This window comes from Lepidochelys kempii, chromosome 12 (genome assembly GCF_965140285.1).
Source record: "Lepidochelys kempii isolate rLepKem1 chromosome 12, rLepKem1.hap1, whole genome shotgun sequence".
Lineage (NCBI taxonomy): Eukaryota > Metazoa > Chordata > Testudines > Cheloniidae > Lepidochelys > Lepidochelys kempii.
The window spans coordinates 33,814,546-33,838,701 of record NC_136391.1 but is presented as its reverse complement, the minus strand read 5'-3'; the positions used below and the strand labels follow the sequence as shown (position 1 = coordinate 33,838,701).

Sequence of the window (24,156 nt, the reverse complement as noted above, 5' to 3'; positions counted from 1 at the left end):
CTGTGAGAGTGACCTTTTAGGTCCAGATTCACTATCTGTCTAATACTGCATTGTGCGAGGAAAGCACATATCATTAGCCATCATTGCTCTTCCTGAAGTGTCATATGAGGTACGCTGGCTGAGAGGAGCCAGAGAAGAAATTCAGGAAAACTACAAAATGAGTTAGCAAGTCATCGGTTTCTTCTCCTGCTTGGTGGTGGTAACAAGGAAACTGAGGCAGGTAGCTAGCTTATTTTTTATTCACCCTCTGTTCGGATGCACTCGTGAGTCAATGCATTCAGCATTGTTGAGAATGGATTAACAGCTTATCTAGCATGCTGTGAATAATTAAATTGTACATATCGGGATCCAATAAAATAATAGAAAATAGGGCAGTGTTTTTATCTCCCCCACACCCCGCTTTCTCCCCGCTCCCCAGAGGCTTTAAAACTTGGTGGTTTCCTTTTATATTTGCTAGCCGTTGCCTACACAGTTAGATGAAATGAAACTTGCAAGAGAAAATAACTCAAAGATGATTAACTTCAGTGATTTGTCTGAAATAATAATGCAACAATTGAGCTAGTTCTCTCTTTCCTCTCTTTGGTGCCAGTTGGGTTGAAATTTTTACCACTGCTGTAGTTGCCAATGTTTGAAATAGATGAGGATTACACAACTTCCCTTCCCTTCACTTCCCCCATCTTGTCTCTTTTGATCTAATTGATGCTAGACTTTGAAAGCCATAGGGGCAGAGTCTAGCTGAAGTGAGTGCTCATCCTGTATCTTACCTCCACTGATCCATGAGCTGATTAAACTTTGTTCCTTGTTGTTTTTTAATTGCTTTTTCCAATGGTGAAATGAAGTTTGAACTGGTTTTCTCCTATTACTTGTAATTGTTTCTGAAAGACACTCCGTATACAATTTGTTAATGGATGGTATTTTCCTTTGAGCTTTGGATATATGTAATGGTTAGTTAGGCTGAGATTATTCAGAGCCATCTATCGGATTTGAACACCCAGCTCCCATTAATTTTACAATTATTCAGATCTCAGCCTGAAAGCAAAGTTTCCTTGTCTTCCTGTAAATCAAGATACCATGCTTTCCTAATTCCAGATACATTTTGCAAGTGTTGGTGCCACATGACGTGACAATATGCTGCAGCTAAAATGCTGCACAATAGTTTGGAGTCTCATTAAACTAGCCTGAAAGAGAGATGGTCCACTTTAACTTTAACATGTATTGCAGGGGAAAGGTGTCGGCTGAATTGCCCATTAGATGTATTTTGACAGGTTTCAGAGTAGCAGCTGTGTTAGTCTGTATTCGCAAAAAGAAAAGGAGGACTTGTGGCACCTTAGAGACTAACAAATGTATTTGAGCATAAGCTTTCGTGAGCTACAGCTCCCTGTGGATGTAAGATCCCATGTTTATCAGCATAACAGGAGTATAAATCTCTCCTATGGCAGCCTGCCGGATCCTTTTAGAAATTAGTATTCCTTTCCTTTTCCTGTGGGAAGGCACCTATCACAAGGCCTCCCTAATGGTATGAGACTGGTTTGGTGACTCTTATAGTTTCTTTATATTTAATACCATTCTTATCTTAGCCCTAGTTATCTGTCTTTGGAGAGTTTTGGGGTACACACAGCTAAATAACTACTGTATTTATCAACTCAGAGAATTTGCCACGCTGAAAAACTGATCTTTGGGCAGGTGTAAATCAGCAGAGCTCCATTTGCCCTGACACTGTAAAGCCAGGACCTAGTAATAATTGTCAAGTCTGGGGAAAAATCTCTGTGGGAGAGTTGTTATAAATGACCATGCAGAGGATGGAAGAGTTGAGGACTGACCCATGTGGAGCTCTACAGGGAATAGGCCTTTAGTAGACAGCAGGAGCAGTTAGGTGGCAGCAGAATTAGAGGCACCTCTGGAGGGACACAGGAGGATGGAATAACCAGGATGTCAAAGGCTACATTGAAGCCAAACGGAGAAAGAGAGAGAAGGAGCTATTATCAGCATAAAGGAGGCAGTGGTCTGCTACGTAGAAAAGAGGGGTTTCTGTGCTATGGACTGTGAGCACCAGATGAAAATTCCTCCCAGCTAAAGAGAAAGGGCTGAGTTTTACTTGAAACACTTGGTACTTATCTGATATTTAGGGTATAAAAACTTAATTACAATTGATACTTGCAAAGACTGTTGTTTTTCATTTATTTATTTTAATGTACTTTTGTATTTCATAAGAGTTTTGCATAAATCATGTTTGAACAAGGAGGCTATCCACTGAAAAGAAAATATCTTGATTATCTTCTTTAACCTGCTATTGTTAAAAGCAGCATGTAAGATTATCATCAGGAAAAACGACTGGAGAGAGAATTATTTTTCTCAGTGATCTACTCTCTTAACTTTGTTTTGACACTGTTTCACCTGTACAGTCAGTTTCTCTGTTTTTGTGGGTCATTCACATAGCAACAAGACAGAGAGAAACATTTTTAGAATAGGAAACTGCAATTGCAAAACCACAGATATTAGAAGAGGGGACTCATTAGTTAGACAAGGAGTTTCTTTAAATAGACTTGATTCAGTTGGATGCTTTTTATGCTCATCCCCTTGATAACATTCCCAGTTGTATCTGTCATTAAGGAATTTCAGTTTGTGGCCATGTTGAATGGAAGTAGGCACAATAGAGAAGCAAGTTTGGGCACCATATTACAATTCATCCTTTATACAGGATGTGAATTAGTACCACTACAAAAGCATCATAAGAAAAATATGGACATAATAAAAATAATTAATGGGTGGTTCATTGTAGTAATCACAGAGAGACCAATTGGATAATACTTTGCACTTGTAGCACCTTTGGTCTCAGGACCTTAAAGTGCCCTACAAACATGAACGAATTATTCCTCCTAACACATCCTGGAGGTGGGGAAGTATATTATCCCCATTTTACAAATGGGGAAATGGAGTTGAGTTCTTGGTACTTCTAAATCCACATTTCAGACCTAAATAACTGGTCTGATCTTCAGGTGTCTAAATTTAAGCAGCCAAGTTTGGAAATTTCAGCCAATGTGATTTCCCTAATGGTCACAGAGCATATATATGTCAGTAGCACAGAAACCCCAGTACTCCTCTCCCAGTTGTGTTCTTAAGCCACTAGAAAACTTTTCTCCTTGGACCACATGTCCTCCCAGATCTTCATCCAGCCTCAAACCAGTCTCTAGAATTTGTGCCCAAAAAAGTGTGTGTGGGCTCCATTTATTCTCTCAGTGGTAACTAATCAACATGGGACTCTGAAGTGCCTGTTTTTCTGAACTTAAGTTCTCATTTTAACCTGGTATTAATGTATTTTAGGTCATTTATTGAATGTCATATTAGATTGTGAAAGATGCTGCAATTGCATAGAATTATTGTATGTTTTATATACTACACTAAATCACGTACAATCCTTTGAGGTTAATTGGGACAAATTTTCTCTCTAACGTTACTCTGAATTTATCTTTCAGTGTCTCCTCCACCTCTTTGTCTTTAAGAGTCATGAATTCTACCAGATCTGTGTTGTCCTTGTAGTTGTAAGTTGTCTCAATGATTGTCCATCCAATTAAAGCTTGAAACCCATCAGTGGTCTGCAGGCTACAGATTGACTTCTTTGTAAACAGGGAATCTGGAGATGTCTGAAGATATGTACATTGGAACTGGAAATCTTTGATTATTCATGGCTCAAGACTGAACAAGTAAATTTTCCTGCACTCACTTCTTTCCAGAAGATCAGAATTAGAGAAGCTTTGGTTGGGAACACATTGTTTCCTTCTTATTTTCTCAGAGTACCAGGTCCCATTGTTTTCTGTGAAGCAAAAGATGCCAGGAGTCTGAGGCTGGTCTTTCCCAGAAACAAGTTCTATTGGTTGCCACATTTGGCAGGACATACCAAAGCCTCCATCCAGGATATAGGCTCTGTCATCAATATCCACCTTTGGCAGAAGGTGGGTCATGTGGGAAGCATATGTGTTTTGGTGTGGGTTGTGTGTGTGTGTATATATATATATATATATATATATATGCTCCTAAAAGTGTGTGTGTGTGTGTGTGTATATATATATATATATATATATGCTCCTAAAAGAGTCGTGTCATATCCCAGTGTTTTCAGCACCCAGCATAAAAGTTGGTTGTGTTCCATGCACCGTCCTCCACGCTTCTTCCTCACAATTTTGTTGTAAACCTGGTCTAAATCCAAGATAATGGTTTCACCGCAATGGATGCTGAGATTTTCAAATGGAGCAGTTCAGATGTGGTACTGGAAGATTGCAGTTAAGGTTTCCAAATCATGTTTTTCATGGGAGCCTTTGTATCCAATTCTTGCTAAATATTCTTTGATGTACATACTGCCTGTAAAGGAAGTAACATTAACAAAAAAGTTAATTATTTATGACAGTGTGAAGGGATTTCTTGTTGATTCCGGCTAGCACAGATGCAGTGGTCTACTGAGCCCCTACTGGAATAGTACTGAATACTGAGTAGTATTGGAAAAAAAACCGATTCTTGGAGTAGAGAAATGCAGGAGTAACGTTAGGGCATAGATGTTGGGATCTGAGTTTTTGGTCCAGGACCATCTCTTGTCAAGGATGGACACAATAGAGCAATGCCCCCCTCATGTGCCCATATGTATGTAAGGGAGATTTTTGGTATCTACATTAGGTTAGTGTGATAGCAGGACTCAGTCAAAATAGGACAAAATTAGGAAACGTTAACAGGTTTTTGAAGAAGACAGCTCTCATGTCCATATTCTCATCTGAAGAAATGATGAAGGAAGCAGTGTTATCTAGTGGTCAGAGCAGGCACGTGGGAGTCAGGAGTCCTGGGTTCTGTTCTTAAGTGTGTGTCTGAGATCATAAGTAAGCCACTCATTTTCTGTATGCCTCAGTTTCCTCATCTGTAAAACGAGGAAAATAATATTCCCTGCACATTGGTAAAGCACTTGGAGATTATTGGATTACAGGTGCTATAGAAGTGTCAAGTCTTGTTATAAATTCAGACCATCTGATGATTAACTAAACGTCTGATTTTTTTTTTTTTTTTTGAGAATCACAAATCACTAAACCCTAATCCTGTCTAGTTTGATACAGTCGTGACACTTTGGTGTTGGAATAAAGATTCTCAGAAGAGGCAGGTAAACTCCCAGAAAGACTAAAACCGTAGCCTCTGTTCTCAGCCGTGCTCTCCGTCACCTAGGTGCAGATGAAGGGGGTAGTGGGCTGTTTGATACTGGGCTGCTATGAAATATGCCACTGGCCAGGAATTGCTGGAGCATAGCACAATGTAGCCATGTTCTTTCTCCAAACTGGAAATGCTCACCACACAACCTCTGTGATGACAGCAGCAAGAGGTGGTATAGGAACCCGTTACCTGGTTTGACAGCACCCAAGGATTCCCCTACATCAGAAAAATCCTCAGCTGGCGAGATCTGGTTCATATCTGGCCCTTTGAACCAGGCTTTCTCAACCCTATTATGCACCCCCAGCTGGCATACGAAAGAACTGGACCAGTTCCATTATGTCTTCTTGAGTCTTTTGTGAACATGAAGAAGGAGCAAGATTCAGCCTATACCAAGCAGGCAAGTTTGAACAGCCCAAATAACTGCTCACTGTCAGCATTTCTGCATAGGAATTATTCAGCTTGTTTTCCTGCCTTGCTGTGCAGCTGAGACGTCATGCATTGAAATGTTCTGACCCTTCTCAATGACTTGCTACATTCCAAGTGGGAGACACAGCAAGTGTCTGTAAGTTGCTCCATTTGAAAGTGGGTCCTGTGCACAAATACTTTGAAGGTTTTCTTACAGCCTGTCCCCTTGCTCGGAACACAAACCATTTTGAGCACTCCATGTCGCTTCAAATGTTTATTTTCTTGACAACTTGTAAACTTACCTTGAAATATTTCTGTGTACACAATGGAAGCTGTATGGTAAGCTGATGTTTAGACTGTTAGTACCATTCTGTCAACTCAAGGAATCAATCTACTGCATTGAGATAAACTCATCAAGGAGCTGCTGAGTGTTTACTGCCAGATGAAATTTCTCAGGATGAATCATAAAATGGTTTTCAGTGAAAGATTCATGCTATGCATGGTGTAGGCAACACATGCTGTCCAAAGTTAGTAGAGAGTCCCAGCATTAGCAATTAGTGAAAAGTGCAAGGTCACGCATTTAGGGATTAATAACAATAATTTTTGTTATAAACTGGGGATGCATCACTTGGAAGTAATAGAGGAGGAGAAGGACCTCAGAGTATTGGTTGATCACAGGATGACTATGAGCTGCCAATGTGATATGGCCATAAAAAAAGCTAATGCAGTCTTGGGATGCATCAGACAAGGTATTTCCAGTAGAAATAAGGAGGTGTTAGTACCATTATACAAGGCACTGGTGAGACCTCATCTGGAATATTGTGTGCAGTTCTGGTCTCCCATGTTTAAGAAGGATGAATTCAAACGAACAGGTACAGAGAAGGGCTACTAGGATGATCCAAGGAATGGAAAACCTGTCTTATGAACGGAGACTCAAAGAGCTTGGTTTGTTTAGCCTAACCAAAAGAAGGCTGAGGAGAGATATGATTGCTCTCTATAAATATATCAGAGGGATAAATACCACGGAGGGAGAAGAATTATTTAAGCTCAGTACCAATGTGGACGCAAGAACAAATGGATGTAAACTGGCCATCAGGAAGTTTTAGACTTGAAATTAGATGAAGGTTTCTAACCATCAGAGGAGTGAAGTTCTGGAACACCCTTCCAAGGGAAGCAGTGGGGGCAAAAGACATATCTGGCTTCAAGACTAAGCTTAATAAGTTTATGGAAGGTATGATATGAAGGGATAGCCTAATTTTGGCAATTAATTGATCTTCAACTATTAGCGGTAGATATGGCCTGTGATGGGATGTTAGATGGGGTGGGATCTGAGTTACTACAGAGAATTCTTTCCTGGGTTTCTGGATGGTGAGTCTTGCCCACATGGTCAGGGTTTAGCTGATCGCCATATTTGGGGTCAGGAAGGAATTTTCCTCCAGGGCAGATTGGGAGAGGCCCTGGGGATTTTTCACCTTCCTCTGCAGTGTGGGGCACGGGTCACTTGCTGGAGGATTCTCTGCACCTTGAAGTCTTTAAACCACAATTTGAGGACTTCAATAGCTCAGACATAGGTTAGAGGTTTGTTATAGGAGTGGGTGGGTGAGATTCTGTGGCCTGCGTTGTGCAGTAGGTTAAACTAGATGATCGTAATGATCCCTTCTGTCCTTAAAGTCTATGATTCTATGATGCAATCATAAAATCATAGAATAAACAGAGTTGGAAGGGACCTCTGGAGGTCATCTAGTCCAACCCCCTGCCCAGAGCAGGGCCAATCCCCAACTAAATCATCCCAGCCAGGGCTTTGTCAAGCCTGACCTTAAAAACTTCTAAGGAAGGGGATTCCACCACCTCCCTAGGTAATGCATTCCAGTGTTTCACCACCCTCCTAGTGAAAAAGTTTTTCCTAATATCCAACCTAAATCTTCCCCACTGCAACTTGAGACCATTACTCCTTGTCCTGTCATCTGCTATCACTGAGAATAGTCTAGATCCATCCTCTTTGGATCCACCTTTCAGGTAGTTAAAAGCAGCTATCAAATCCCCCCTCATTCTTCTCTTCTGTGGACTAAACAATCCCAGTTCCCTTAGCCTCTTCTCATAAGTCATGTGTTCCAGACCCCTAAGCATTTTTGTTGCCCTTCGCTGGACTCTCTCCAATTTCTCCACATCCTTCTTGTAGTGTGGGGCCCAAAACTGGACACAGTACTCCAGATGAGGCCTCACCAATGTTGAATAGAGGGGAACGATCACGTCCCTCAATCTGCTGGCAATGCCCCTACTTATACACCCCAAAATGCCATTGGCCTTCTTGGCAACAAGGGCACACTGTTGATTCATATCCAGCTTCTCGTCCACTGTCACCCCTTGGTCCTTCTCTGCAGAACTGCTGCCTAGCCATTTGGTCCCTAGTCTGTAGCGGTGCATGGGATTCTTCTGTCCTAAGTACAGGACTCTGCACTTGTCCTTGTTGAACCTCATCACCTGAATCAACTCCAGCTCTTCCATCCTAAGTAATAACTATCCTACTCAATCAATTTCTGGTCATTAAATACTGAAAACAGGTCACACCAATGCAAAGTAGGCCCTCTGAGTAATGTAAGACCTCTCTGCAGCTCCATAATGTAATTGAACTGCATAAACTCTTAGGAGGTGCAAGCTACAGTTATTTTGAGTTGTGGAACTATTAGAAATTTTTGGATGAAAACCAGAATATTTGAGAGACGATTTCACAGACTTATTGACCACCATTATACAGAGAAAATAATCAACAAAAGAAATTTTGAGGCCTGACTTTCAGAAGTCTAGGAACGCAGATGCACGTGTAAAAATGTATGGACACTGATGCACTATATTTGCACATTCAGTTACCATGACTGTACACGCTATCGCAGTAAATCCATTTGCAAATGATCCATCATGCATCTAACTACTATTAACCTATTGTTCCCAGACCATTTTGCAGTAAGGAAAGCACAGTCTAATAACTTCATTTTTTTTAAAGTTATTTTTGTGAATTATCTTACCTCTTTTAATATGAACTCTGTTATTGGCTAGTTTGTTTGTCTTTGCTTCCTTTATTAAGAATCTACTGCATGTGCAAAATTAAAAAAATAAAAGAATTAATCATTTTTGGGAACAGGCTGTAGAATCTGGAATATCCAAGTTTAGATGAATAGGTGTGGTGCTAAAAATGAGAGAAAAAACCAATACATATTTCTAGTATTGTTTTGCCACTTTTGAGAGATGGCATTAAACCAAGATGGCTGTGTTTTGTTTCCATTTCTATAGCATTTTTCATGCACCATTTTTCACAAACCTTGGTCCTATGGACAGTTGAGATTGCATGTTTCTCCAGGATCTTAACAGTACACAAAGAATCTGGTTTTTAAAAGGAGCTTACCTTTGAAAACAGTTGTATCTGGTTTTGCACCCGTTTTGGGGGGGGAGGGTGTTGGTTGGTTGTTTGTTTGTTTTTGGATCGGTAAATCAGGAACAGACACAGATTGCAAGGCTTCCCCTCTACAAGCTTCTTTTTCTAACTAATGCACGTCTGCCTCAGGGATGTTCAGTACTAGATCTTAAAATCCAAGAGAGGGCAGAGTCCATCTGAAATGAGTGCACATATTTGGACTTCATTGATCCATGAGCTGATTAAACTTTGTATCTTCCTTTTAAGAGATTTGTTATTTTTTCCACTGGTTAAAATCAGAATGAACTAGATTTTCAGTCTCCCCCTTCCCCCACCCCACCCCCGAAAAAAAAAATATTCCATACACATTCCTCTGTTGCTGGATGATGTATTTTCTCTTGAACAGCATACAATAACCATTGGCATTCGGAAAGCCAGTCTTTTCTTTCCTCTTAGGAAATTGAATATGTTGTTCAGGTGTTGCAGGTTCAATTTTCAAAGGACCAAGTACATAGAACCATTCTTCACTAACAAGTTCCCTTTTTTTTTTTTTGATGTTTTTAAAACTTTCATTGCACTGACTTGATGTTTTATAGATAAACAATGAATACCATGACAAATACGTCGTAAACACAATTTTATGTATATATTAGAAAAAATAAGTCATTTATTTCAATAGTAATACGTGGCACTTTCCATGGCCAAAGTGTTGTACAGACATTAATTAATTCTACCTCTGTGGAGCAGGTATGATCCCCATTTTACAGAAGGAGAAAGTGAGGCAAAAAGATCAAGTGCTTCATCCTGCAAAATGCAGGGCATGTTGGCCCTGATCCAGCAAAACACTTAAGTATGTGCTTAGCATTAAGCACATGAACAGTTCCATTGACGTCGAGTGCTTGGAGTGCTGTGCTGGATCAGGGCCATCAGCAGCACCTTGCCACGATCAAGCCCTCAGTGATTTGGCAACAGCTACACAGTGCCTTGTTGGCAAAGCAGGAATTAGAACTCGGGAAAACCTGGCTCCAAACTTCCAGACCATGCTGTTTGTCAAAGGTCCCAAATCTGCCTAGCACACTGAGACCTGCCCAAGTGTGCAGCAGAGCCAGGGATAGACTCTGGTTCTTGCAAGATCTTGCAACCCCAAAGATACTACATGGGGTTACAATATCTGTTACATCTCTCCCCTAGAGAGGTTATACAATCCCAGCCAAGCCCACAATTCTACATAAACTTAATACAATAAAGTATTTCAAGGATATTGCAAGAAATGTCCATGTCTGCCCATTTTATAGCTGAATGAAAATTAGGCATAAAGAGGTGAAGAGTCATATTTTCAAAGGTGGCATCTAATTTTCATTGCCTCCATTTTAGATACCATGGGCCTGATTTTTCAGGAGCTCCTGTTGCCTTCTTTGGAGTTGTAGGTACTCAAAGACTTAGAAAATCAGACCCTTGGCATTAAAAGTTGGGCACCTGAAATTACAGGGCATTTTTGAAAATGTGACCCGATGTAAATTGCCCACCATTTCTGATAAGGAAATGGAATTCAGAACTTACAAGTTTTCAGTGTCATTGAATCACATCCTACTCCCTGGTGTGTTCTGACTAAGTCATAACCTCTCCTGGGTGTTATTGTGGACTGCTGAAGAAAGACATCTGCTCAGCTATCAATTACAGTCTGTTCAAGGACGTGAATTATTTGTAAAAATATATTAAGGAGGAGATGGAGAATTATACTGAAAATATTAGAGGACTTTTGTGATACAGCCTCACTTTTAATTCTGCACTAGGGTTTGTCACCTACTTTAAAAAAAAAAAGAGAATACAAGAAATAAAACAAGATCCAGAGGAACAAAAAATAATAGAAATATATGGCAATTTCCGTATTAAGAGATTAAAAGGACTAGGAGGATTTGGTTTGAAAAGGGGAAGATGATTAAGAAAAGACATGATACTGGTATATTAAAATTAGTTAATGGTATAGTTAAGTTTATTGTGAATTTATTTGCTCAAGTTGGCAGTCAGTTTAACATATTTTAATGTTAACTTTATGGGGGGGTTTACCTTGAGATTGTAAAAGCTCTATCTAGCATAGTTGTGTAGAATTAGATAATATCAACTGTGACAAACTCACAATATCCTGCACAAAGCCTTATGGAATTAAGATAAATTTTACTGAGTGAAGTTAAATTTTACTGAATTAGCATTAACACCTATGGGGTACATTGTATTAAAATGTGACTGTGTATGTGGTGATGTGGCATTGTGTATACCTTCTCTGATAGGGAGGGAGTTGTTACCTGCACAGATTAGGGCACCCCACCTTTTCCCAGTCCGTAGGGCTCCAGGCAAGAAGCACCTACCCTTACCCAATTCGTAGGGCTCAGGGTATAACTAACCTGGCCAATTTAAGTACCCACACCCTTTCCCAATACATAGGGCTCTGGGTGTATACTACTTCTGCAGGTGTGCAGGATCTTTTACCAGTGAAAGAACCTTACACAGTAATATCCTTATCCTCTATTTATTAGCAATCACCAAAACCAGAATGCACACGTTACACATACAGTGCTCACAACTCTGCCTGTGCCACTGACCATGTGTGTGACCTTGGGCAAATCACATCACTACTCTGTGCCTCCATTTCCCATTCCACCATTTCTTTGCCTCTGTCTATCTAGATTGTAAATTCTCTAAGGTTGGGACGGTCCCTCACAGGGTATATGTACAGTGCCTACAATAATGGGTGTGGTCTCAATTAGGGCCAGTGCATGTTTGTGTCTCTGATATAAAGTCACTGACTTCATGAGTGTAGACAGGCAGAAATCACGTAAGCCATGTGTCTTTCATTTTAAATTTCCTAGAGCAAGTGTCCTTTCTTGTGACAGGCTGGATTGCTCTGTGCAACTGCTCTCACCTCACTAGTGATCATACTGAAATGAGAGCAAGCCCTGGTATACTAGATAGTGTGTGTGTGTAACCAGTCTGTATTCCAAACCTGGATTGCAAAAAATATAGGCCCTGAATCTGATCTCACTCATTTATTTTTATTCCCACAGCAGCAGGATTTCATTCAGCATGCATGGGATCAGCTAGCAAGATTCACACGTTAATTCTGTCTATCTGCAAACTTCCCTGGGGATCGGGGCGGCAGGTTTGTATAATTTTTGGTGGTGCCCAGAACAGGTCCAAGTCCCCCCCCACCTCCCTCACACACACACACCTGCCTAAGGCTCTGGGAGGGAGTTTGGGGTGTGAGCTCTGGGATAGAGTTTGGGTGTTGGGTGCAGGCTCTGGGCTGGGGCAGGGGTTTGAGGTGCAGGAGGGGGTTTGGGGTGCAGGCTCTGGGAGAGAGTTTGGGGTGTGGGAGGGGTGCGGGCTCTGGGAGGGAGTTTGGGTACAGTAGGGGGTTTGGGGTGCAGGATCTGGGAGAGTTTGGGTGCAGGCTCTGGGCTAGGACAGGGGGTTGGAGTGCGGGAGGGGGTGCAAGGTGTGGGGCTGGGCCAGGGATGAGGAGTTTGGGATGCAGCAGCAGGCTGTGCAGGGCTGGGGGTGGGGGTGGGGAGACAGAGAGGAGGACTCCCCCCAGCCCTCTCCCCTCCAGCAGCGGAGAGAGACCCGGCCCCGAACATTGGTGGAACCGGGCCCTCTGAGCCCTGAATTTGCTGGAGCCCAGGCACCATGAGCCCATACAACTCGCCGCCCCTGCTGGGGATATCTGTATCTTCTCGTAATTAGAATGAATGGTAAGAAATAGTTCATCACTGCTAACATTCATGAAAACCTTGCAAAGTATGAGTCTCTTGCATGCAGCTAAACTGTTCGTTTTTTGTACGGTTGCATTGCATCTGAGATTGGAGCTGATTTTTATACACTTCCATTGGACATGCTTAGTTTAAGTTTCAAACATTTTAGCTTAAAAACACATAAATTTGCTACTTTTACTTAGAAAAGTATGGCTGCTGCCTTACAACACATTTTGCTTGGTTTATTTTTAAAACTTCCCCATTATGAATAGCAGAAGTAGGTGCAAGCAGTGGAATGCTGCAGCCACAAAAAATGTCATTTCTGTACCCCATTGAATGTATCTAACAGATCAAGTTAAGAATAGGACACCTAGGCAATCCCCTGTAAACTAGCAAGTGTCAGGCTTTCCCTTCTGGCTCTCGCCAAAGTTCCCTGAAAATATTTGCATTGGAAACTCCTGCTCTTAAAGATGCAAACCCCTTTTCACCATATAGCAGAACTGAGTGTTTCACTCTCTGGCAGAGCCATTTAGGGAAAGAGGGTAGTGCCTTCTTTTGTGTTATACCTTATTAATAATAATAATTTTGTTTATTTGTATTGTCATAGGTCCTAGGACCCGTAGTCATGGCCTAGGACCCCCTTGTGCTAGGTGCGGTAAAAACACAGAGCAAAAGGCTCACAACCTAAATAAGTTTAAACCTTCAGCATTACACGCTGAATCGAGAGCAAGCACAGCACAGGCATCCCCAGGGTAAATTTTCCTTATGCAGTGTTCCAAAGTGCCCCCACAAACCTGCCCTCCAGGGACAATCAGAGTAGTTCTGTCTCGAGGGACTTCCAGTCCTTGGCCCCCCTGCTCAGTATCCACAAGCCCCCATGACTGTGATGGTGGTGTTCACATGGATGACACCTGCCCAGACTGAGATGGAGAGCTACCAATTCATTCCACTAAAGTCACTGATCTGCAGACAGGCTGGGCAACTTTTGAACTGGTAGTGTATGGTGAGGAGTTCTTGTGTCCCTATATCAATCCCTGGAGGCACCTCATTCAGTGAAGGTGGGGTTCTATTCCCAGCCAGTCTCTGAGGGTACATCTACACAGCCAGCAGCAGACCATGACAGCGAGCCTCTAAGTCCAACTCGACAGGCTCAGGCTCACACTACAGCATTAACAGCTGTAAGAGATTGTGCTTTTATGTTGCGCCTTGGGCTGAAGCTCAGGCTCTGAAGCCTAGGGATGGGGGTGGACTTCAGCTTCGGAGCTCCAGCCCAAGCCGCAATCTCTACACAGCTATTTTCAGCACTGTAGCATGAGCCCTGGGCTCAGCGGCTCACTGCTGTGGATGCTTTAGACAACGTACTCTGGATTATCTGAGCCCATGTGGCTGCTCTGCCTTTAAGATTCCAACGGCTGAGATACCATTAAGAAAAGACCAAATAGTTGACATGTGAGAATGTGGGTTTGCTGAATGACCCATGCTTGGCCCAGGGATCTCATCAGCTCCTCTCTGAGTATGTTGAGCAATAAGTCCAGAACAGTGAGCATCAAAACAGTTGACAGAGAAGTGTTTAGCTGTGTAACAGGCCACAGGTTGCAGGGAGAGTGACTGAGGGAAGAGTCAACTAAGGGTATGTCTGCGTGGCAGTCCTGGCCTGTGATTACAGCTCATGTAGACATGAGCTAGCTTGGGTTCTGGAAGCATGGCATGCCATGGCTTCACTGCTGGATTTAAACTTAGGCATATTTGCCTGAGCTGCCATCACATCTTGTGGACGTGGATATACCCTAAGAGACCGGTCCTTTTGGTTCCCTCTACTAAAGCTGTTTTTGCAGCGTTATGACAAACTGGAAATATCTGTATGACCGTATAGAAATCTTATGTCTGACTTGGTTTTCTCATTCAGGTTTATACTGCTGCCTGACCAATTGCACAGAGTTAAATCAAAACAGCCTGTAAAAGGGGGTTGTTAAAACAATGACACAGATAAGACAGTCTCTGAGGTTCCCACTTAAAGGAGTTAAGACAACAAGGGCTTGGCCATCAGTTGGGGAAAGAAGCTGGAACCATCCAGCTTAAGATGTTTTTCTCTTCCCAGGGCTAAGGCTGAGTTCAAAAGACCCTCGGGGTTAAAAAGCTGCCCTGGGAGAAAGGGAGGGAGGGTGAATATGGTCAGCTCAGCTGGTAGGGATGCAGAGTCAGCAGTGAGGGCCACTGTCCTGAGAGCCAGGATCTGCAGCCAGCTAGCTGTAACGTGGTACCCAGAAAGAATAGGGGACACCAAAGCTTAGTGATATCTACCTCAGGGCTGAAAGGGAGTGCCAAGCATAGGTAAAACAATATGCGTGTAGGTCTCTCTGTTATTTTTTAAATCTACTCTCAGCTCTGTGTACTGTTTGGACAAATAAATCATACTTTGATTTAGAGAACTGGCTTCTGTATTACTGCATAGTATTACTGACCACTAGCTCCAAAGGAGAACTCTGGCAGGGTCAATCCCACGGGGAGCTGCTCGGTATCATGGTATACCAGGGAGGTATAACCCAGAGAGCCAGTCAGAAAGTGGTTGGATTGCACTGCAGACTCCCGCCCCAAGGAGGAGTGGAGGCACGGGCCTGTCACCTGGAAGGGTGAGAGTCTCAGAAGGAGCAGCCTACCTAGGTACTGTGACAAGAGGAGGGTCTGGAACTGCACAACAGCCCCTTCTGGGCTGTCATTCCAGCCCAGGTGTGGGGATCCACATTAGCTGATGGACTGGCTAACCACAAATTTCCCCTCTGCACTGGCTTGTGTAGAGCTGGCCTGGAGTTCTGGCCCATTCTGTCCCCTCCAGAGTACCATGCCTACTCCTAAGCAGCCTTTCCCACCCACCCCTCATACACATGGAAGTGCAGAGGTTCCAGCAAGCTAGGTGCATGCCGTGGTGTCAATACTGCTGGGTGAATTCACCATAAGTGTATGTAACTTCCCAGGTGCCCCTTGGCCAGCTGAGATGACCAGGTGGGCTCTGCCATCACATAGTCACCAGGTGTCAGTATTTCTGTGAGTAACATGTTATCTGCATGCATTATTTTGGTCGCTTGTAAAGCTGGGATATTTGGCCTTGTAGTTTCCTCCAGCACTTCTGGACTGAGCATCAGGCCTGTCTGTCAAACTGCTCCATCTAGTTTGGGGCGCTGTGTCTGTGTTGCCTGTATTTCCCCCATTCTTTGGAAACCCTAAAATCTCCTATGTGTTGTTCAAAACACAGCTCCAACATGCCCGTAATAATGTACATATGGGCTTGAGGAGAGGAGCACTCCTCAGCCTTTCAGGTAGCCCTCAGGCCCAGGTGTAGTGTATCCATTCTCTATGTGGCTGTCAAGGTTCCTTCCCCACTCTGAATGCTAGGGTACAGATGTGGGGACCTGCATGAAAACCCCCTAAGCTTATTTTTACCCGCTTAGGTTAAGACTTCCCCAAGGTACAAACTATTTTACCCTTTGCCCTTGGACTTCCGCTGCCACCACCAAACATCTAACCGGTATTATTATTATTAGGAAAGAGCCCGTTTGGAAACGTCTTTCCCCCCAAAATCCTCCCTTACCTTTACACCCCCTTTCCTGGGGAAGGCTTGATAAAAATCCTCACCAATTTGCATAGGTGACCACAGACCCAAACCCTTGGATCTTAAGAACAATGAAAAAAGCATTCAGTTTCTTAAAAGAAGAATTTTAATAGAAGAAAAAGTGAAAAAGAATCACCTCTGTAAAATCAGGATGGTAAATACCTTACAGGGTAATCAGATTCAAAACACAGAGAATCCCTCTAGGCAAAACCTTAAGTTACAAAAAGACACAAAAACAGGAATATCCATTCCATTCAGCACAGCTTATTTTCTCAGCCATTTAAACAAACAGAATCTAATGCAGCTCTAGCTAGATTACTTACTAAGTTCTAAGACTCCATTCCTGTTCTGTCCCCGGCAAAAGCATCACACAGACAGACCCCGACCCTTTGTTTCTCCCCCCCTCCAGCTTTGAAAGTATCTTGTCTCCTCATTGGTCATTGTGGTCAGGTGCCAGCGAGGTTATCTTTAGCTTCTTAACCCTTTACAGGTGAAAGGGTTTTTCCTCGGGCCAGGAGGGATTTTAAAGGTGTTTACCCTTCCCTTTATATTTATGACAGTGGCTTATAGAGAAAGGATGGCCTACTGACTAGGATGCTATTCGGAGACTGAAGAGACCTGACTTCAAATCCCTGCTGTGCCACAGCCCCTCTGTGTAACCTTGGACAGGTCACGTAGGCCCAGATCCTCAAAGGTATTTAGATTCCTAATTTCTATTGAAATCCTGACTACCACTGAGAATCTAGGCTTTAGTCTCTCTCTCTCTCTCCCCACCTCAGTTCCTCATCTGTAAAATGGGGATAATAGCCCTTTCCTAGCTATGGGGTGCTTGTAATAATAGAATAGAATCATAGAATATCAGGGCTGCAATGCATATGATTTCTACTCATCATATTATTGCATATTAATGACTTTTATTCTCCTTCAGGAAGAACTTGGTCATTTCTTTTTAATCAATCTACCAACTGGTCCTACACTCATCACTGAGACTTGGAAAGGGTTGTTATTCCCCTGCCAAAAACAACTAAGCATTCATAAAGACTGTTCTGTTTGTCATGATTATTTGTATGTTCAGAAATATTTTATGAAGACCAGCCTTGTACAATAAAATATCTCTAAGGCTCATTTTGTTGTGTGATGTGCGTGGGTGTAACCATTGTATGCACTGGTTAATAACAGGGGCTGTTGTCTTACAAAATCTTAGTCATACACATAGTTGATACATGAGTTAATGGGGTTGCTTCCATATGTGAGGGGCATAGAAAGTGACCTGTGTTCTGTTGTTCTTATTGATCAACAGCCCAGATTCCTTTTCAGGTGAAAAGTCATTTAATATTCTGGTTGTTGATGATGAATTATTAAAAAGAAGCTTTTGCATTAAAATCAAGCTTAGTATCAGTTTACTATCAGATAGGGGCTCTATCAGGAAATTGTATCCTTTCCTTCAAGGGGCATTGACTCACTCAGCTAATAGGTATTTTGCCATCCATCAGTGGTGCCATTTGAAAGATATGATTAAAATGCTGAGCAGTCACAAAAAATGGGCTCACATGAGTTAAATGTGGTTTAAGAAACAGAAATGCAAAGTGTTCCATGTAGACAGAATAACTTCCCTCTGCACCATCTGCTGTGATATTCAAGTGCCCCCAGACTCTCACATGGTGAATCCAGTCAGCCTTGCTGCACACGTGCGGTGTTTATTTATAACAGCTCATGCCTTCCCTCTTCCTGCCACAAGAGGAAATGAAATTCTAAAGCAAGAACATACAGAGAAATACCATAGAAATGGGCTCAGTACAGTGTGTCCAGATTTTCAAATGAAATTCTTGCAGGGTCTAGCTGGCAACATGGGTGTCCCATCACACATCATAATATAAGAGACATCAACTCGAGCTATCTTAAGTATGTATTTCACCCTCATTACCGTCATATCTTTAATGTATTTATCCTTACTGAATGGGGGAGGCAGCCTAGTGAGAGAGGATGTGGAAAAAGCTAATGTACTCAATGCTTTTTTTGCCTTTATCTTCACGAACAAGGTCAGCTCCCAGACTGCTGCACTGGGCAGCACAGCATGGGGAGGAGGTGACCAGCCCTCTGTGGAGAAAGAAGTGGTTCAGGACTATTTAGAAAAGCTGGATGAGCACAAGTCCATGGGGCCGGATGCGCTGCATCCGAGGGTGCTAAAGGAGTTGGCGGATGTGATTGCAGAGCCATTGGCCATTATCTTTGAAAACTCATGGCGATTAGGGGAGGTTCTGGATGACTGGAAAAAGGCTAACGTCATGCCCATCTTTAAAAAAGGGAAGAAGGAGGATCTGGGGAACTACAGGCCAGTCAGCCTCACCTCAGTCCCTGGAAAAATCTTCACTTTGCCATTCTGCATATGGAAAGGGCAGCTCCATGGGATTGAAGAAGCAGGGAAGGGGCAGAAACTTGCCTCCAGCCCCCAACCCCAACCTCACCCTATGCACCAGCACGTGCAGTGGAGCCCAACAGAGTGGAAAGTACTCTGCTACTGGCATAAGCCTGGAAGACGTAATTTACCAGCTGAAGCCAGGGGAGAAGCAGGGAAGAAATTGTAGCTCCAGGAGTCACAATTTCTTTGCTGGGGTAGCACTGCTACGTGCCACCCCTTGTTCTATGCTAGGCAGAAAGTGACAGCCTAGTCCTTCATTTTCTTCAATAATTGAATGCTGGGAAAGAGATTCTCTTTGTTGCTGTATGTAATTATATTCTGGCCAATAAATTAAAACATAGACAATCTGCTGCTGTTAACTGGGATGAGTTTATGATCTAGCATTACTCTGAATTTGTCTTTCAGTGTTTTTTCCACCTCCTCATCTGTAAGTGTTGTGGATTCCATCAGATCCATGTTCTCCTTGTAATTGTATTTTACCTTGGTGAGTTTCCACCCAACTAAAGCCCAAAGGCCATCAGTGGTCTGGAGGCTACAGATGGACTTTGTTACAAACAGGGAATCTGGAGATGTCTGGAGATACACACTCTGGGGCCTGAAATCTTCTATCTCTCGTGGCTCAAGGGTAAACAGGTAAAGTTTCCTACATGCATTTTTTCCCAGATTACTGGAATTAGAGAAGCTTTGGTTGGGATTATATTGCTTCCTTTTGATTTTCTCAAAGTACCAGATCCCATTGTCTTCCATGAAGCGAAAGATGCCGGGAACCTGGGGCTGGTCTTTCCCAGAAATCAGTTCCATTGGCTGCCACATTTGATAGACCATTCCAAAGCCGCCGTCCACTATATAGGCTTTCCCATCCAGGACCACCTTTAGCAGAAGGTGATTAATATGATCATTATATGCATTTTCTTCTGGGCTGTAAACTTTTGCTCCTATAATGGTGGTGTCATATCCCAGCGTTTTCAGAACCCAAGATAAAAGATGGTTGTTTTCCATACACCAGCCACCGCGTTTCTTCCTCACTATTTTGTCATAAACTGGTTCTAAGTCTAACTCGATGGTTTCACCGCAGTGGATGCTGAGGTTTTCAAAAGGAACAGCCCTGATGTGGTGCTGGAATATTGCAGTCAAGGTCTCGAAATCCAGGTTTTTGTAGGAGCCATTATAAGAAATTCGGGTGAAATATTCCGTGATGTTCATGCTACCTGTACGGTGAGTAAAAGAACAATAGTATGTGTCTGAAATGCTTGGATGAGTGTCACCATCCGTCATAGGAGCAGAACCTCATTACACCCTGTTTAAAATGATTAAACCCCTTGCAGAAGAGAAGGAGATGAGTTTGCTTGTTTTACCATTGTGCCTAGTGGCTCCAGGTGTGCTAGGCACTCTACATACATGTTTTAAGAGGTACTTCCTGTCCGGAAGAGCTTACAATCTAAATAGACCAGTCAGACAAAGGAAGTGGTATTGTTCCCATTTTTCAGGTGGGGTATTGAGTCAGGGAGACAACTGTGGCCCAGATTATCAAAGATATTTAGGTGCCTACCACAGGGAGAGTTAGAGGATCTGTGTTTAAAGGATGTACTCAAAGTCATAGTGGGAGCCAGAAACCACACCCAGCACTCCTAAACCCCAATCCAGTTCTTTAACTGCAGGGCCAGTCTTCTAGGCACGGCTTGGTTAAATATTTCCTGTGTTATTCATGCTGGTTGGCAGAGGGCACCCATCCCACTGTCTTCTGCTCTTAGTGCTGACAGGAGCTAGAAGCAGATTAGCACTCCTGGTGCTGTGGACTTTCAGTGAGTCTGGCATCTCCATTCTCCTCTCCTTAGCAGGAGTGAATGGGAGGGGCTCGTTTTCTGCCTCTTACTCACCACCATTCCTGGTGGCTTAGCTCCCCAGCTTTGTGCCTTACTGGTCTAAGTGAGGTGTTCAGAGCAGGAAGAAGACACTCACTTTCCAAAAGAAGGAAATCAAGGACCGTGATAGAGCATCATATCCACAACAGGCTCTTCCCCTCCCACAACATAATGTGAGATACAACAGGGAAGATAGGTTGCCCTTATTCTCCCTACTCACTGTTCCTTCCCACAATCTTCAGAGGCAACTAGCAGGCCCTGTGCCTGGAAGTCAATTGTCAAGGATGGTCAAGTAGATCTACAACCCCTTTACCTGACAGCAGCAGGACCTGACCCTCTCCATCTACACCGTTGTTCCTGCCACACTGCCTTTTAGAAACTCTCGGGCCTGAGAGGGAGCCCAAAATGCACTGGGATTAGGGAATGCACCACCCATCAATTCAACACACTCTGTGGACTCCCAGATTTCAGTATACAAAGGGCAGTGTGGCCAGCAATGAGACCAGGTTCTCCTTCCCATTGCTGGGGGAATGAAAGACGAGCCAGCCAGCAGCAGCTGAAGATCAAATCAAGGTGCGCAGGCTAGCTGGCTGTTCCCAGAATGTAATGTCCTGGGTGGGCAGAGATCACTACTCAAGATCACAGCTCACAGTAAGCAATGCAGGAGGGAAGCCAGGACCTGGCGGAGAAAATCCAGGGGATAGGTGGCTCTTTGGGAAGGAAGCAGGGATTTTGATATGGACGAATAGGCTGACATTTATACCCAGAGGACCAAAGAGTTAAAACCACCAAACATCAGCCTACTCTGAGGATCAGATTCAGAATGACTGCAGAGCGCACATGATTGATCCGAGAGGCCTCAAACATTCTCAGGTACCTTTTGTGCCTTAAGAAAAAGGTGTCCTAAGCCCATGGGATAAAAGTCCCATTGCTCTGCTCTCTAGGTAGCACTTCCTCCTTGGTTTACATGATTTGTGTATTTTAAACTTACTACACTAAGGATATAAGAAGTATTCAATCTGGATAAAGTTATCAGTGTGCAGTACTGAAAAACCCACAAAAACCCCATCATATGAAAGAAATGGGGAAAATACCCCAAATATAAAACAATATTGCTCCCAATTAGGACAATATGCAGGCAGGGTCAGAAATGTCCCCAACTAGTGCTGTTCAGAATGTATAGAAATGTAAATTGTAGCTATCCCAGTATCATCAACCCCAAAAGTTCAAATGTCGGGCCCCCAAAAAGCACACAGTTGGCTTAAAAATCATGAGATTTTAAAAAATAATAAATTTGGGTTCTTTTTCTTTATGTTCTGGTACTGGCGCATTTAGAGGTCACATTTTCAAGTTTTTCACAGCAACCATGAGGGATAGAAAAAATATTTAAAAAAAAAAATGAGATCTGAGATTGTCAAGTAATAACCTGATTCCAGCTTTGAAAGTTTTAAGAAAACCATCAAATATCACAAGAGTTGTCAACCCTGCTATCCAACTCAATTCCTTTTGTTTCTTTTTGGGTAGCAATAAAGACAGTATTTTAAATGATTTTTTCCACTTCAAGGGAAATCTTACTGTGTTGTTGCTGCTCTAATTTTAAATGTATTGAAAGTATGTTGGCTTTGACAACAAAGTAAGATTTATTATTGCTTACAATTATCAGAAGCAGGCATAACATCAGAAGTGTCTGAATCTGTCCGTCTGTCATGGTTATTTCTGGGTCACCTTTCACACTGGCATCTGAACCAAGCCAGATGATGTGAATGTGTATTCTGGCTGAGTCTGATAATTGAGAGAATAAGCCAGTAAGTCTGTTACACTGACACAAGAGAAGTCAAATCTGAAATCGGTTCAACATTCCCTCTCACTTCTTATGCAGTGTAGCCATTTCCTGCAATGTTTGTTCATACGCCAGATTTGAATGCACGTTTCTGACCAAATCAGCCACAAAGATTCTAGGTTTAAAAAGTGTCTTACCTGTAAAAACAGTTCAACCACAAGTGTATCAGTTTTTACTCTCGCTTCCTTAGGCAGTAAACCGTCTGGCCTGGTTTTCAGTCCTTTATGCAGTGAAGTTGGGAATACACAACAGTTCTCCAGCTTCTCTTGAGAGAAATTCCTTCTTTCATCACGTCACTTTCACTTTCTTCTGTAACTGATCGCCAAAGCCAGAGGAGGGAGGAGTTCAGCTGTAATGAGCTAGCAAATTTTAGTTGCACTGACATAATGAGGATTCTAACTCTGCTCATTAGAACGCACACTGTTTTGTCTTTTTCAGTGGCTAAATCCACTGGTTGGTTGTGGGGGAGAGAGAGAGTTATTTTTTTCAATAACATTATAATATCGGAGGGTGATACTTCTTTCCGGAAATTAGGCAGCTAAGTGTTGGTCAAGAATTTAGGGCTGAAAGTTCATGAACAGTTGGCCTGAGAAGATTTTCACTATTTGATATGTCACAAGAATGACAAGATTCTAGCACTGTTGAACACAAACATAAACCCTAGTGCTGATTGGGCAGCAAACCCAAATTCTTGTATTGTAGTTTAGTGTCTAATTTGTTATCCTTTGTCGCTGCTACATTTCTTTGTGGATTACAGTAGATTTTGTAGACTGTAAGTTCTTTGGGGCAGGGGCTGTGTCTTCTTGGAGCCTCTGGATGCTACTGCTACATAAGAATTAAAGAATAACTACTGCTATGTAGGATTCCCCCCATCACTAAGTATAACTCATATTGCTTTCCACCTAAGGATTAGGATGTATTTTTCTAAGCTAAACCTCATTTTGCTATTTTCCTCCCAAGTCTCAACTATTTCTAGATTCTTTTGTATTAATTCTCTGTGCTCAGCAACATCCTAATTTAATATCAACAAAACATTTCACTAAACTACTGATTGGGCAGATAAATAAGTTCAGGCACAGATTTCTATGGTAACCCACTGCACAACCTGTCCCCCATCTCAATACTTTGCTCTTTGTCATTGCCATCTGTGGATGGTCTTTCACTCCATGTGACTGTGCTCAGGTCCAAGCCACGTTATCATCAAGGGAACAGAGTGCTTGACATAGGCGGACAACCCCTGGGAAGCTCCATGTTTGTAAACAGACAAAGATAATTTTCCAGATTTCAACACTTAACAGATTTAACTGTCCAGGTGAGGTCCTGCCGTACTTACAGAGTCAGAACCCAGTGTTTTACTGGAAAGCAAGCCAAACCCCAAGCAATCAGACAGCGGTGTACTCTAAGCATTCTTCTGCTTTTTAAATCTCACTAGGAATTTCCCCATTTGGGGCGTTATGGGGAAGTGAGGGACTGAGAGCCCTAATTAGAGCCAGGCTCAGTGTAAGCGCTGCCAGTCCGACACCTAAAAGAACCCATTTCCCACAACACAGCCTTTAACTGCTTCCTCCGTGCAGAACTTTCTTGATTTCAGGGCAGATCTCTACCCTTTCCTCACACATTTCCCCTTCCATCCCTCCCCTCTCCCTGAGCCTAGTGAAGTTAGTGGGTCTTCCCACTAATT

At 42.7% G+C, this 24,156-nt stretch overlaps 1 protein-coding gene, 1 long non-coding RNA gene and 1 pseudogene across 3 annotated transcripts; 1 reads left to right on the top strand and 2 right to left on the bottom strand.

Annotated features, from left to right (window-relative positions):
* Positions 1-408: 408 nt before the first annotated feature.
* LOC140896366 (arylamine N-acetyltransferase, pineal gland isozyme NAT-10-like) lies at positions 409-9,204 on the bottom strand (annotated as a pseudogene). Its single transcript, XR_013634499.1, has 3 exons — positions 8,990-9,204; positions 4,072-4,356; positions 409-3,991 (listed from the first exon to the last, which is right to left on the bottom strand). The product of XR_013634499.1 is annotated as an arylamine N-acetyltransferase, pineal gland isozyme NAT-10-like (transcript).
* Positions 9,205-12,536: 3,332 nt separating this feature from the next.
* LOC140896367 (uncharacterized) lies at positions 12,537-17,532 on the top strand. The gene is made up of 4 exons (XR_012154533.1): positions 12,537-12,747; positions 15,720-15,789; positions 16,915-17,048; positions 17,283-17,532. It is a non-coding gene; the product is annotated as an uncharacterized LOC140896367 (long non-coding RNA).
* On the bottom strand, positions 15,038-22,786 carry LOC140896364 (arylamine N-acetyltransferase, pineal gland isozyme NAT-3). The gene is made up of 2 exons (XM_073308063.2): positions 22,613-22,786; positions 15,038-19,981 (listed from the first exon to the last, which is right to left on the bottom strand). The coding sequence occupies exon 2, from the start codon at positions 19,974-19,976 to the stop codon at positions 19,104-19,106; it is 873 nt and encodes a 290-aa protein (XP_073164164.1). The 5' UTR covers positions 19,977-19,981; positions 22,613-22,786; the 3' UTR covers positions 15,038-19,103.
* Between the last annotated feature and the right edge of the window lie 1,370 nt (positions 22,787-24,156).

Excerpts from the sequence above, each read along its gene's own strand:
- LOC140896364 (XM_073308063.2), bottom strand. The coding sequence starts at position 19,976 with ATGAACATCACGGAATATTTCACCCGAATTTCTTATAATGGCTCCTAC.